At 34.4% G+C, this 15,193-nt stretch overlaps 1 protein-coding gene across 1 annotated transcript in view; it reads left to right on the top strand.

Moving 5' to 3' along the window:
• The window catches only part of LOC118279207 (uncharacterized), a 106,336-nt gene extending 92,092 nt beyond the window's left edge, over positions 1-14,244 (top strand). Inside the window, exons 6-8 of the mRNA XM_050698417.1 lie at positions 1,688-1,834; positions 6,880-7,014; positions 13,928-14,244. Coding sequence (XP_050554374.1) covers positions 1,688-1,834; positions 6,880-7,014; positions 13,928-14,064 — 419 coding nt within the window. The 3' untranslated portion in view covers positions 14,065-14,244. The remainder of the gene's footprint in view (positions 1-1,687; positions 1,835-6,879; positions 7,015-13,927) is intronic.
• The last annotated feature ends 949 nt before the right edge of the window (positions 14,245-15,193 follow it).

Genomic DNA, 15,193 nt, shown 5'->3' with positions numbered 1-15,193 from the left:
AATTATTTAATGGAGAGAAAAAAAAACATAAGCATAACACGTAGTTCTGTTCATAAACATACAAAAAAGGTAGTTATATTTCTTAAAATGAACATACAGCCTTTCCCCACATGTAGATACTTGTACTTATAAACCGCAAACCGTATTTTTGCATCCCAAGAACTAGGTTAAGACCGCTTGTATATTAAAACCCTTCCCTTATATAATGAGTCATGTGACTTCCTCCCTTTTCATTATAGTGTCGTAACATTGAATGCGATTACCTCTCGCGGGCTTACGTTTGGTAATTAATATTTTAAGGGGGTATCTTGCGTAGGAATGCTATATTAACTGAGCCAGTGTATCTCAAGGGTGAGATAAAAGTCGCGCTATGAAATTACTGCAGTTAAATTAGTATCGTGTGTTAAATAGGTTGATTCATAATTTAGTTTGTTTTGTGAGGTTCTAGTTGGTTTAGAAAGTGTGACTTTGATGTTTAGTTTAGTCTAGACTAGTAAATAAATTTGGAGTCTGTTTGTAATATTGAAATAACTGTTTTTTACTACATCCATATGAATATAGATACGATACTTGCACCAATATCACATTTTCACAATGTTTGTCTGTCTGTTTGTTCCAGCTAAGGTTTACTGTACGTAAGTATTTGTGTCAGAAGTCATTATTCTAGGCGAACAAAATCGCGAGCTATAGCTAATAGAAAATAATATAACATAACGTTACACATTTTATTCCTCGAAGAGGAAATTCTAAACTCCCTTTAAACATAAGAAATAAAAAATCTGTCGAAGTTAATGTCCTGTCTCCGGCTCTGGCACTAAATCTTTGAAATTTTGAAGTTGTTTTTTTTCTAGATTCATTCCCTTTATTGTGTCTAGCCTCTAGCACTTTCAACTATTCCTAATTAATCTAGTCCTTTGTGATCTAAACCATATTTCCGTTACAGAAAATTAGGTAGAAACTTTAAATCTAGACTTTGAATATGCTATCAAGCGTATATAGTAGGTACCTACCGTGTTAGACAATTGGTGCTCCTTAGAATAATTATTATTTCCTAAATCTCTTATCTCGTGAAGTATATATATATTCATATTTTGGGGACGTCACAGAAATATATATTTCTGTATATTATACCTAGCTAGAGGTTACTCAAAGATTTGTATTGCAAATATGATTGTGGTAATAATATGTTTTGTTATACATTAGTAGTGTGTAATGGCCTATATTCGTGAAATATTAGTTTTATTGCTTACTTATAAAGTTTATATCTAAACCTATGTTCCTATTATTATCTTTACGTAAATAAACATAAAGCATGCGGCGCATAATCATGCATTGGATGCCGTATTATCTTAAAAAGCATGCTTAAGGGAAGCATCCACAGGCCCGCATCGTATGTATCGTACGCATCCTTATGACGTCATCCAGTACGTATCGCATAATTATAGGCATTGCCGGTGGCATTCATACGGTCCGTACGATGCGGATCAGTGGACGCAGTTGTATGAGTTTCTATACAAGACAAACTAAAATCTGTTGCGTGCGATACATACAATACGGACCTGTGAACGCTTACCTTTATACTGAACTACTGAAAAAATCCTTCCAACACCTACTTTCAACCGAGAATTGGAGTTTCACTGATAAAAAAAACAAAACACAATCAATACATTACTTTGTTTGTCAACAGCGGCGTACGCGGAGATAGTGGGCGAGTCAGAGAAGATCATTCATGAAGGTTCGATGCTGAGGCTCGTGTGTGTCGTCAAGCGATCCACTGAGCCGCCATCTTACGTCTTCTGGTACTTCGAGAACAGAATGATCAACTACGATTTGAGTGAGTATCAAAACTTTTATTTATTTACTAGCAAACCCGGCGAACTAGGAAAGCAAGAGAACGGGGAAAATCATTGGCGGCGAAGCCAATGATTTTCCCCGTTCTCTTGCTTTTCTCTTGAATTTTCCTTGCTATAAACCTCGTCGCGTCAGGAAGGAAACCCCGACTTATTTTTATATTATAGATCGATTTTAAACTTATAATCAGGAAATATAAGCCCAGGTATCCTCACGATGTTTTCTTTCACCGTTTGTCAGTGGTGTCTAAATAATCTAAGAAAGTACATATAACTCGGAAAAAGTCACATTGGTATTCGCTGTTGGTGGGTTTCGAACCCGCACTCTCTTGCATGAGAAGTGTCTTAAGCCACCGTGTCACCAAGACATACGTTTATACGATAAATGTATAAATACATAATAATCTAAATAAGAAATCAATAAGTTTCCATGATCTTCACATTTTCATTCACGCTTGGAACAAGACAATCAATATAAACAAGCTTTCATAATAACTAACACCTAATACAAAGTACATAAATTATTAACTTCCCTCGGAAAATTATAAGCAACACTTGAACTTACTTCAAAGTCTTGTATTAAGTGTCGAAGTGAACTCGGAAATCTTGCTTAGAACCTACTTATTGTTTCACATACAATATGTAGTAGCTATGTAGGAACAATATTTTAATATTCTTCATATCGACGACGGTTGAATTAAACTAAGAGTCATTTTTTGCGATATTGAGATATATACGTCATCCAACGAAGAAAAATTCTGTGATTCCGAAAATGTACTCGTATATAAATTAATATCGCAAAAATGTGCATAAGATCAATTAGCCTTTTAACCATCGATATAGTCGTTATCTGTGATTCAAAAAGAGATATACCGATGACTAAATGGTCTATACTAGTTATAGAATATAGACTTACGTCCGAATACTAAAATACTAACCAATATTAAGTTGCACTGTAATATCGTGATATCTCCCTTTTTGACAAAAAATTAAAGTGACCAAACAATTCTTGCGCGTCTAAAAATTGAATGGCGTTTGAGTATTTGAGCATTAAGTAATTTCTTTGAGACTTCCAAACATATTATTATTACCTTCTGTATTTTTTTGCCCGTTTATGCAATGTCTGTCATTTTAATTTAATTACAAAGCACATCGCCGCATACACATTAGAAAACATATTTATTTTTCCATTTTAAAAACACATTCACAAATTCCAAAGAGGTTTAAATTAATATTTTCCTACATTAAACATAAATGTACAAACAAAACGATAGCAAATGTAATTTACATTTCATTTTTGTGGAATTTACAAACGACGTAACCCAAAGCCTTTTTTAATCAAAAATGAGCCAAAAGCATTACCTACATTTTTAAAAACCCACTTTATATTAAATGTATGTCCTAGGGAAAAGAGTTCTTCGCGAGTTTTATTCGCATTTCGTATAACACACAAAAATAAACGTTGAAAATTCAGAATTATGTTTTTAAAAATATCAACATGACATTTGAGAGTGAGTTTTTAAATAACTTTAAAATTCATATTAAAATAAATATCGTTAGAAATGTTGAGGTAAGAGCTTGGATTTGCACTATTTGCTCCTTTCAACGAAATGGTTGAAAGGAGCAAGGACGTTGTGGGATGGGAGTAGAAAAGGGACTTTTCATATTATATTCACATTCATTGAGTTAAGTGGTTTTTCTATAGGAAGCAGATATTCGTATAGTAATCTAACAACTGACTGATCAGGGCATTAGCAGCAGGGTGTTTCCCGTAAATAGTTCATATACTGGGAACAATTTCAGAATCCGTGCTACAACCGAGAAATTCGATAAACCGAAAAAAGCTCAGTAATACTTGCCCGACCCGGGAATTGAATCTGACACCCCTTGTCCGGCAGTCGCACTTGCGACCACTCGACCAACGAGGCGGCCATTTGCAGAAAAACGTTTAATAAAATTGATAAAAAATTGAATTCATAAACGCTCGATTCATAAGAGCAAAGTGCTAATTACATCATAAATTCTGCTCCCACTACAAAATAATATGAAGTTGCATCCATCAATGCGCGATGCAAAAACTACAAACAGAAAGTTGTACCCTCGAGTTGCGCATTGCTGCAGTTTTATGCCAAGTGGGATCATACCAGTAATTAGTATTTTTTGCTTTCGTATAGTTCGTTGAATTAACTGGATGGCTGTGTGAGTTTGTTTATATAGTTAAAGAGATTTTTTGAGCTGGATATTAATATAAGTGTAAACTGCGTTTTTGTTGATAGTTCTGGGTTTACTGAGTACTTCTTTAGGTTCGTAATGCGTTGTACCATAATATATTATGTTGATATGGCACCAATGTTTTTAAAGGGGGAAAATTATCCAGTGACTTCTTCCGCCTAAGGCGAGGCGAGAGTGAGTGTCAGAGTTTAACTTACTAAAAAGTACCCGTTCCTCCTCCTGCTATTCGAGTCGGAGCCCCGGTAAACCCGCTAGGTAGTCCGCAGCATGGCACAGTCTTACAACTCCTTTCAAAAAAATCCACAGATCCAATAGCAGTTCATAATCCTTAACCAAACGGACCTAAAAACAAAAACAATAAACAAACCCGATGCTTTCATTACCGATACAAAATAATCTGGTCCACAAAAATACTTTGAAACAACAACAAAAAAAACTATTTCTTTTACAATGGTCGACGCCATTTTCCCAAAGTCTGACAAAGCTGTAAGCTAGAGTAAATCCCTTGAGCATTGTACTTCGTTAGTAGTCAGGTGAGTAGCAAGCTAAAGAAATAGTACCTACAAATATATTAAAGTACGTAGGTATACATATTTCCCTTGTGCCATGGAAAGTAGGGATGGATTTATTGTTAAGGAATCTCATCCTTCCTTGCCTCTGATAAATGCATTTCAATTTAGTTTCATTTGCTCAGTCATCGTAGGTTGTAATAGATTTGGAATATTGCTTTCTCGTTCTGCGTTTGTGATTACAATACGTGTTATTGATGAATACTTTGAGCATCAAGAATGCAAAGCATGGCTCTTCTACACTATTAAGTGTGGGAGAGCCATGCTTCGGCACGAATGGGCCGGCTCGACCGGAGTGCTACCATAGTCTCACGGAAAACTGGCGTGAAACAACGCTTGCGTTGTGTTTCGTTGTGAGTTAGGTTACCGGAGGTCCAATTACCCGCTTTCCCAATCACCGATTCCCCAACAACCCTTAAATTCCTAACCCCCAAAAAGCCGGTAAAGCACTTGTAATGCCTCTGGTGTTTTGGGTGTTTATAGATGACGGCGATTGCTTTCCAACAGGTGATCTGTTATGTTACCTGGGTTATATAAAAAATCATCAAAATCAATGTGTTCTCCATCCTGTTTAGAGGTTTAGTTGCAAATTCATATTTTGTTGGATTTGACCAATGCCTCTTCTCACATGGAGAAGGTTTTGGACATTAATCACCACGCTTGCTCAATGTGGGTTGGCGATTTCAAACTTATAATTTGAAATTATAAGCCCAGATTTCTCAATAATAATCTTATCGTTAAAGTCATACGTTATTCTCGGACAATCTAAACTAGTTATTAGAAGATCAAACACGCAAATCCATTGTTAATCATTAACGGTACCTGACTGTATACATTACATATTGCTAGCGTAATCCCCGATACACCGATTAACGCGAATATCGTCTGAGTAATGGATTAGTGTCGATATGTAATTATGCACAAGGTCACTCCATCATTAACGTGACTATTGCTTCTAATCTGTACACACTTAATTAGTAACATAGTGTTATGTATAATTGTATATAATATGTCGTGGTAGTTCTGAGGGTTCGAAACCTACTAATGTACCAATATGACTTTTCTTAGTTATATGTACTTTATAAGATTATTTAGATTAGAGAAACGCTATTTTTTAAGGGGGATATGTCATCCAATTGAATTTCTTCTCCCGCCTTGAGCGACGCATGAGGGAATATCAGACTCTTACTGACTAAAAAGCACCCCGTTTCTACTCCTACCTACTCCTACCGGGGCTCCGGCTCAAAAAAATATAAAATAGGCGAATCCTCTATACACCCACAAAAAGAGTAACGGTGAAAAGAAATATATTCTTGTTTACCATCACTTGATCGATATATATCATCCCCCAGTTTCAAAACAAAACCTCGCTCTAAATAAACTTCACAACGAAGAAATTTCACTTGAAATCAAGTAACACAATCCTTTTTACCATCAAGCACCTACATTGTTTGTCTGAAGAATTTTCTAGGACATCCCCAGCTAATGTAAATAAAACTCGTGACCCAATTTAAAAGATCTTAAAGTGGACATTCTGCTTTGTCTTTTACTTGTATTTCAATCTGAAGTGAGTGGCGAGTCTTGCGAAATAAATAAATTATTTATGTTTTACGAGTACGTCTACAAGCTGAGATATTGGTGTATACGAGTAGGTTGGCTGTGTTGGTATACAACGGATTGTTTTATTTTGAATATAAAATGTGGATTTTCTGTCGATGGATTTCTTTTGTTTTAGGTTTGGTTTTCTCGTGTTATTCAGTTTAGATAGTATAGTATATTTCAGCCTTCGCAGTGGTTGGGTGTCCGGCTGCTATACAATGTGTCGCGGGTTCGATTCTCGCGCTGGTCAAATAAATGATAATCGAATTTTACTCGGAAAATGCGCTGTAGTTGCCATTATTAGCCTAAAGCCAGGAAATCAGGCAGTATTTCATCCCCGGGTCTCGGAACGCACGTAAAGGCGTTGGTCCCGCACCTGATCACTCTCCAACCGTATCAGTCGGCCGTTCCATTATGTTCAAAGAGTGAGGGAACAGAGAGTGTGTTTGTGCGTACATTTGTGCACTATAAAATCTCCTGCATAGTAAGCTAGTCTAGTTAGATGGACTTGCCACCATGATCGAAATTCATCGAGAGATTGTATTTATATTTCAGAATAAATGCTTGAAGACTATAACAACCAAAATAATGTTAACATTTTTCTAAACATTTCCAATTTGTTGACACAGATGGCGTGAGTGTCCACAATGGGCGGCAGACAAGCGAGCTGGTCATTGGAAAGGCGGAGCCGCGCCATGCCGGAAACTATACTTGCGTGCCTGCTAATGCAAAGGCAGCTTCTGTGACCGTTCATGTTGTTCAAAGTAAGTAGTTGCTTCCTTTCTTGTTATTGAGTATGCAATGTTTTGCTAAACATTTGTTGAATTATATGACTAAATTGTACTAACATAGAGTACAATTTAAACAGACGGTTTTCAACACAAGCGGTTTACGACCCTTAGTGCGAGTTTACTTTACCTTGGACGAAAACGAAATGAGAACGGGTTCGGTAGTCAGATTGGTTTGTTTATTCGTGCCGGCCAATTAGAACACTAAACGCGCTCTTTTTTCGTTTTCGTTCAATGTCAAGCAAACTAGTACTAAGTATTCATACAATAAAATTGTTGACTTCGGAAATATATTTGAACCTGTTGACGATCAAAGTAACTCTAAATTTTTTATAATAATCCAAAGCAGAACGCTAAGTAGAGAACATGTGACTTGTCACAGAGAGATTAATAAAATAACGTGTAGGAGAGTCATACTGCGGCACGAATGGACCCGGAGTGATACCACAGCCTCATAGAATCAGGTGATCTATCAGCTCGTTTACCGGCTTATACCATAAAAGATAACGTCAACGCAAAATAATGTAAGAATATAATTAAGTAGTTCTGATCCCTTCTTTGACGAACAAGAAAATGTAATAATAACATAATGTTTGTTTAACGTAAGCGAGATGAATGAAAAGCAAAGCGTACAGAAATAAAATAAATAAAAGACATAAATAAGAAAGTCGTTGTTTTAGTACGAAATTAAAATCGAAGGAAAAAGTACACGTGGAAATCCCACATAAAAGGAGTGAAATATTTTTAACACATTGAATAATATACTTTATTTTCTGCACAGTTAACTTCAAAGTTGTACAAACATTGATTCAGACATCAAACGGCGCCTCCAGAGCTGTGCACGCGTTCCCGTTTGCACTTTTATTCAATGGAATTAAAGTTTATTTTTGTAAAGCAATATAAAACTTTGAGTTTGCGCCTTTATACGGCATGAGATGTATTTTTTTTCTACATCTGTGTGCAAATGTTCATTAATACCTTTGACTTATAATAAACGTTACCTCTGGTCCAATCCACCGGCACTTTTAGCCATCCTATCCTATATTTAAGGGAATTTGGAGCTAAGATAGGTGACATTGACAATTTAGTTTTTACCAACCTATAAGTATCATCAAGCAGTACAAAATAAGGAGTTAGTTTAGGTGCTACGTCAACATAATTGAAGATAAGTGACTAAAATTAAATATCCCAAAGTAATCGTACTTTCATTCATGGTATCGACGATGTATTTATTTTTTTAATTCTTCTATCTAATTTTTGAGTAATAAGTATGCTGTTTGATGTTAAAAATTATTGATGACGTGATAAGTAGCGATCTCCAAGAATTTTATAATTTTTTCTATGATTTCGATAAAAGTATTGGATTTGACTATTTGGAAACTACCATATTCTTACAATACACTCAATAAGGAAGATTTCGATAAAAGTATTGGATTTGACTATTTGGAAACTACCATATTCTTACAATACACTCAATAAGGAAGATTTTGACACATGCAAGTGCAAGGAGCTTTCACACTGAACGTGCGAGAAAATCAATTAGTACCAGAATACTGTATTGGATCAACAAAGGATTTGGTCCAGCAAACTGGCAATAGATGCCGTTTGAGAAACGTTAGCTTGTTACGCTTGCAAGCTGAACTAACACCGCAAATAGAAGTGTTTCAACAATTTATTGGTTTTGTATGTTTGTGGTGTTGGTGTAGGATAATCTGTCGTTTCTTTTCAATTATTTTTGACGAACACTAGATGTGTATTATTGTGTACACCTTGAGTATGAGTTTGCTTTACGTTTAAAGTATTGGTTAGTTCATTCTAGCTGGCCAATCAGAGCGCCGAACGCGCTCTCAGTATGAATCAAACTCAGACTTAATCGTCAACTGGCGAGCGCGAATCTCGCGAGCGCGCGCGAGTTGGCACTTTTCGATTTTACCTACTTTTTTTGTCGTCAACTCGCGCGTCTATATAATTTGATGTTTTAATGTATAGTCAGCTACAAAAACGTTATAACAAATTTAATTTAGTTAGGTACTTACCTACTAGAAATGTATAAGAAACTTTATGAAATTTGATTTTTAAAATAAAACAAAATATACATCGTTTTGAAATCAGTTTATTATAAATCAACAGGACAAAATATAAATTATTAGTAGTATTTCCCATACTAATTATCAACAATATCACATTGATTTGAGAATTTGGCTTATTATCTTATTATCTAGTATGTAAATTGTAAAAAACTAAGTAAATAAAATAGAAACAACGAAAACACTCCCCTCACATACTCGTATACAAAATTATATGTGAGGAGATTTTCGATAAATCTCATAATATAAATAATTTAAACCGTACTGAATATTGGTAAGTATACTCGTAAAATAGTAAAGCTAAACATAGTAATTGACAACAAACTGACTTATTATTGCTCACTAATAAAATCAATCTTAGGAACCATAGAAAGAGTCTTAGAAACTATAAAATGACAGATCAGATATGGTTGTAAATGATTTTTACAAAAAACGCTAAACACTATCAATAAGTAGATTCATCAATTGGCTAAGTTATTACTGACGACCTACTAATAAAACTAATCACAGACTATAAAATCACAGATCATGGTTTGTTATAAATTATTTTTATAGCAAACGTTAAAATAAACAGACTATGCTAAATTAAATCAAAAATCACAAGATCAAAACTTCGATACATAAGTCAATATTTATAACCTCATGGATAAATTCGTTAACAGTGTTGGTAATGTGCTCATCAATAGCACAAGTTTCTTTACATTTTGCAGTTATATTAGACTTCTTTAAGTATAAAGTCTGATAATAATTATCTTCTTCTTTTAAGATAGTCAAAAAATGTGCAATACTTTTGGGTTTGCTATTAATTTTTTTATTTACCGTAGAATGCCAGCTCTCAACCATGTTCGAAGTGCGGTGTTGGCTAAAATTACAAGACCATTTGTCTGCGAAAATGGAAGTCTCATTCAACCAAGTTCTTACAAAATAATCATTAAATTTTACAATATTTTTATCATTCGGACATTGAGACATAATATACAACCAACCATTCTCAACAGCTTCTTTGGGCAAATGTGCCAAAACAACGCACCTCTTTATATGTTTTCTAAATAGTACAGATTTTGTTATGCCTATTTCGTCAACTTTCCGCCACAAACTTCGCGAAAAATGAAAGAAACACCCTCTAACGTTTGTTTCAGGGAATATGTCTTTGACTGCTAACATTGCAGCCTTCTCGAAGTCTAGTAGATTAATAGTTTTTGTTTTCAATCTCTTTTTATTTGACTGTACTTTACATAGACGCGCGAGTTGACGACAAAAAAAGTAGGTAAAATCGGAAAGTGCCAACTCGCGCGCGCTCGCGAGATTCGCGCTCGCCAGTTGACGATTAAGTCCAAACTCGTACTAAGGGTACTGTACAGTTTATGTATTAAAATACGAGTGTAATTAATGTTGGGCCTATCAAACAACTATTTTAATTTTTCTTTTAATATATTTTTTTTGCTGATTAAGTAATCATTATTTTTTTTCATTTCTCTTGAACTGTATGTATGTCAAAAAATAATATCAAATTTTGATAGTTTAGACTTTAGGTTTAACGTCGTTATTTTTTTGACTAACCATCATTTTCTAAAAGATTTATAACTTTACCTTAGAGAGCTCTGGTAAATAAAGACGTTATCGCAAAGATTCAATTTTCTCCTCGAAAAGTAAGCTGGTATCTAGTTCCAAAAATAAGCATTAACTTAACAGGCTTAAAGATTATATTCCCATATTAGATGTAAAATATAAAAATCTATGTGATTTCATTGGCATTGGCGTAAAATTAGATTGTGATTTGGATTCTGATAGAATAATAGTGTACTTTTTATAAAGACTTTAAATTGGTAATCGTGTTTTGACTTTTTTGTGGTATAAGCCGGTAAACGATCAGATGGATCACCTGATGATAAGCAATCGCCGCCGCCCATGGACACTCGCAACAGCAGAGGAGTCACAGGTGCGTTGCCGGCCTTTTAGCGGTTAAGAATTTAAAGATTATTGGGGAATCAAGGATTGGAAAGATTGGAACTACTATCTATTATTAAAAGGAAAAACATTTGAATAAATATTTGTGCATATAATTATGATTGAAAAGATTATACACAAAAGTAATTCCGTGAAGATGTTTCTTTTCACAAAGATAAGTACATTGTGCAAGAATTGTTAATTTCAAAAACATCTTAAATTGTAAAGTTCCAATCAATACCTTAAGGCAATGGAAGAATCTAAAAATACTCACAATGATAATCAAAAGACATTTTCAAACGCGAACAACAATAAAATATGGAAATGAAACAACAAAGAAACGTTCCATTCTATTTATAAACCAACAAAAAAATATAAACATCATTCGCATTTATCTTTACCATCCTCTTCGCTTAAATGCTCTATTAACAATAATTTATTTTTATATACGACTCAAAGATCGGTTATCTAAAAAAGAAATGGTATCCATGGAGAATATGGCATAATAACCCGAAACGCTTTCGGAAAACTGATTAAATATTTGGTATAAAACAATGTTAAATTAGAAAATCCATTTTGCAAATATAATTTCGTTCTTAGTACAAATGTTTTATGAGATTTAGGAGACGCTACAAAGGCTAATGAATTTAATGTAATAGATGAAGGAAGGTAAATTGTCATTTCGAAGACAGTCGGGAAACCTAAGTACATTTCTGTAATTGGATTCCGTGGGCCATCTTATTACTTTAAAAGTGTCGTAAAAACACAGAAAGTGCGAACGTTGTATTGTGTGGGGGTTCTAAAGGGTTGTTTTTACCAATAATGGGATTAGAAATGTTTTTAAAACATTAACTGCCGAAAGAAAATTGATGTGGGCAAATCCTTCAATTCAGTCACAGACGAGACAGTTAACGTGTTAATGTACGATTTCTTTATACTAGTTCGATTTTTTTGTATAATAATATTATAAACACTTTCTTAAACGCTAACAAAATCCAAAAGTAGGTATATAAATGGTGGCATTAGGACAACTACCACCATTTATAAGTGAAAGTACATCAAGTCCTCACTATGGTTAGCAAAGTGATTTAAGTAGGGAGGTATTTGGGCCCCCGGTTATCTCTCTCACACAACGGAATACAACGCAAGCGTTGTTTCACGTCGGTTTTCTATAAGGCCGTGGTATTACTCCGGTCGAGCCGACCCATTCGTGCCGAAGCATGGCTTTCCCACACAATTGACCGTCTCTTGGGCTTTAAACACGGAACCCTGCGTAAAAACGAGACAAGTGAGCATAGCGTAGCACACCCAATTAGTACGCTCAATAAATTAGGAAGTTAATAATTACAAAGTTTTTCTTATTTATTCTAGCCGAGTAATTACATTATTGTCATTTGTTTCGACCTTAAAGTCTTTGAATTTCTTCAAGCGTAACATTCTGTGTAAAGTTTTGAAATTAAATTAGTTTTCCTTAGACTAGGCTAGAGTTTTGAACACGTTAGTTTGGTAGGATATTTGTAAAGCTATTTCTTTTAATTTGTACCCTTTTTTGTACTTAGTAGGATTCTGATTTGATTAGTTTTATTCTATCACATCACTCGAAACATAAATGAAAGATGGGCTTATGGTCTCATGATGAATATCCTTTCTTAATTTTACTCATAATTGAAAGCAAACGCATGTCAGGAGGAATTAAGGTCTACAAACAGGAAAGTAGACAGTATGAAAATTAAAAATCTAACTTGCCCAACAGTTACATAATAAAAAATAAATTATTAGACACGTATTTTTTATTTTGTCATATAAGGTTACGATACTTAGATAAAACGGAATTAAGTTTGGAAGTGGGAGGTCATTATGTTATTTATGTAACGTTATCCTATAAAATGTAGTTAATCGTGACGTCACACGATATTTCAAATCACTGTATAGTCGAATATAATTTAAAGAGAAAAGAAAAGTCACGTGTATAATGTTTTAAAATAATAAACAAAACAGACGACCATTAAAAAAATAGGATAGTACCGTATTGGTTTTGACAGGTCCAACTTTTATCTTCTGGCATAAACAAAAAGTAAAGTCAAAATCGGAAACTACTTTCTTAAAATCAGTGAACAACACAAGAAATAATAATTCCTTCAGCTTAAAACGGGATCTTGGTCTCAAAATGTTTTCAAAAGATAGAGGACTTTTAAGCCATGAAAGTCGATATGAAGTTGCGAGTTCAAAATACTTGCTAGAAGCACTTTCTGCTGAGAGTATCAATAATGGTATTAATATTTGAAATGGATTTCAGTTTAAAACTTTTGAATAAATATTGATAAAGTTGTTTTATTTTATATCAACCGGTAAACGAGCAGACGAATCACCTGATGGTAAGCATACGCCGCCGCCAATGGACACCTGAAACACCAGAGGCGTTACAAGTGCGTTGCCGGCCTTTTGGGAGTTAGGAACTTAAGGGTTGTTGGGGAATCAGGGATTGGGAAGATGGGGAAAGGGGTGTAATTGGGCCTCCGGTAACCTCACTCACACAACGCAAGCGTTGGTTGACGTCGGTTTTCTGTGTAGCCATAGTATCACTCCAATCGAGCCATTTCATTTGTGCTGAATTATAGCTCTCGTACACTTATAAATTTTAGTTATTAAATTATTTATTTAAATAGTACAGCCGTTGGGTTTTTCATGTGTTTAAATAAATAAATGTTACATTTTAGTTAAGTCTTTGACTACCAATAGAAAACTGTTGAAGGCAAATCCTCCGCTAACGTCGGTCACCGGTGACCACCACGGCGTTCAATATTCACAATATTAGTTAATCATAACATTAATATTTTCTTCTCCATTGTTCACAGGTGAAACACCAGCCGCAATGCAACATGGAAACAACTCTTCAGCGTCAAATTCACAAACACATTTACTGACCCATCTCCTGGTGGCCCTGATCGGTCTGAGGATGATCTTCCTACAAAACCATCAGGAATTTGGATAACGTTGCTTGTATTTTAAAGTTAATTAAGTAAAAAATGTCATTGTAATTAATTTTCTATGTATAAAGTAAATACTCTCTGATGTTGATCGTTTTCAGCTGTAGATAGGTTGAAAGGAATTGTGTAAAGTGCATTAATGGTAAAGAGCCACGTCAATATACTCCAGTATGTCATATTTTGTTGATGGATTTTCGAACTTGTTACAAAACTATAAAGTTGAAAATATTTTACCTTATTTGACATATATGGAGTAAGTTAATCTGTTAAGCGAAAGAGGTGTGTAAGGATCGTAACTATTGGCGTTCCACTGTCTCTGCATACCCCTATGGGAGACAGGTGTGAGGTTATGTATGTATGTTAATCTGCTGGCATTCATAATATTGGTATGAATATATTCATATTTTTGTTCATTTAAAACGTTAGTGCTAAATTTTAAATAGACGAGATTTTCATATTCTTGTTTCCTAAAAGATACAACATGAAAAATCAAGTTTCACTACTCATAATAATGTAGTACAATAAAATAGTACTCACATAGTAGTGAAAAAAAAATGGATTTTCGTGGTACTCAAAATGGTAATTGCGACGACAATTTAACCGAAAATTACACAAAAATATAAAGTCAGATATCTGATACCAAAACCAGTAAGCGATGGATTGGCACCACGCCATACCGAATCGTAACGAAACAACTTTCACAATCACGTTTATATGGCAAACGTTTACTGATAGTACTTCGGTGCTATTTCGAAACTCTTTACTATGTTCTGAATATTCTACCTTTTATTTTGGGAACAAAAGGTTGAGGTCACATCGTTTTAAAGGCACGCTTGCGATGTGACGAGCAATGTAATATCGTATTCGTGTTCCTACAAAGAATGTATGAACGTAATAAAGGTGTACGTAGTACGTATTCTGTCTAATGTTTTGAAAGTTGATTTTAGTTCTATACAGTATGGAGATTACTCATATGACTTAAATGAAACTACAGGTAGTACTCGTCCACAGAAGCATAACATAACTAAATATTTCAACGAAAACCGCAAATTAAAAAAAATGAAATTTTTAAAACAATAAATAATTAAATTAATCAAATATTAATTTCTGTGTGAACAGCTTCATATTCCTTGA

Source organism: Spodoptera frugiperda, chromosome 14, assembly GCF_023101765.2.
Source record: "Spodoptera frugiperda isolate SF20-4 chromosome 14, AGI-APGP_CSIRO_Sfru_2.0, whole genome shotgun sequence".
Classification (NCBI taxonomy): domain Eukaryota; kingdom Metazoa; phylum Arthropoda; class Insecta; order Lepidoptera; family Noctuidae; genus Spodoptera; species Spodoptera frugiperda.
This window is presented reverse-complemented; position numbering and strand designations above follow the sequence as displayed.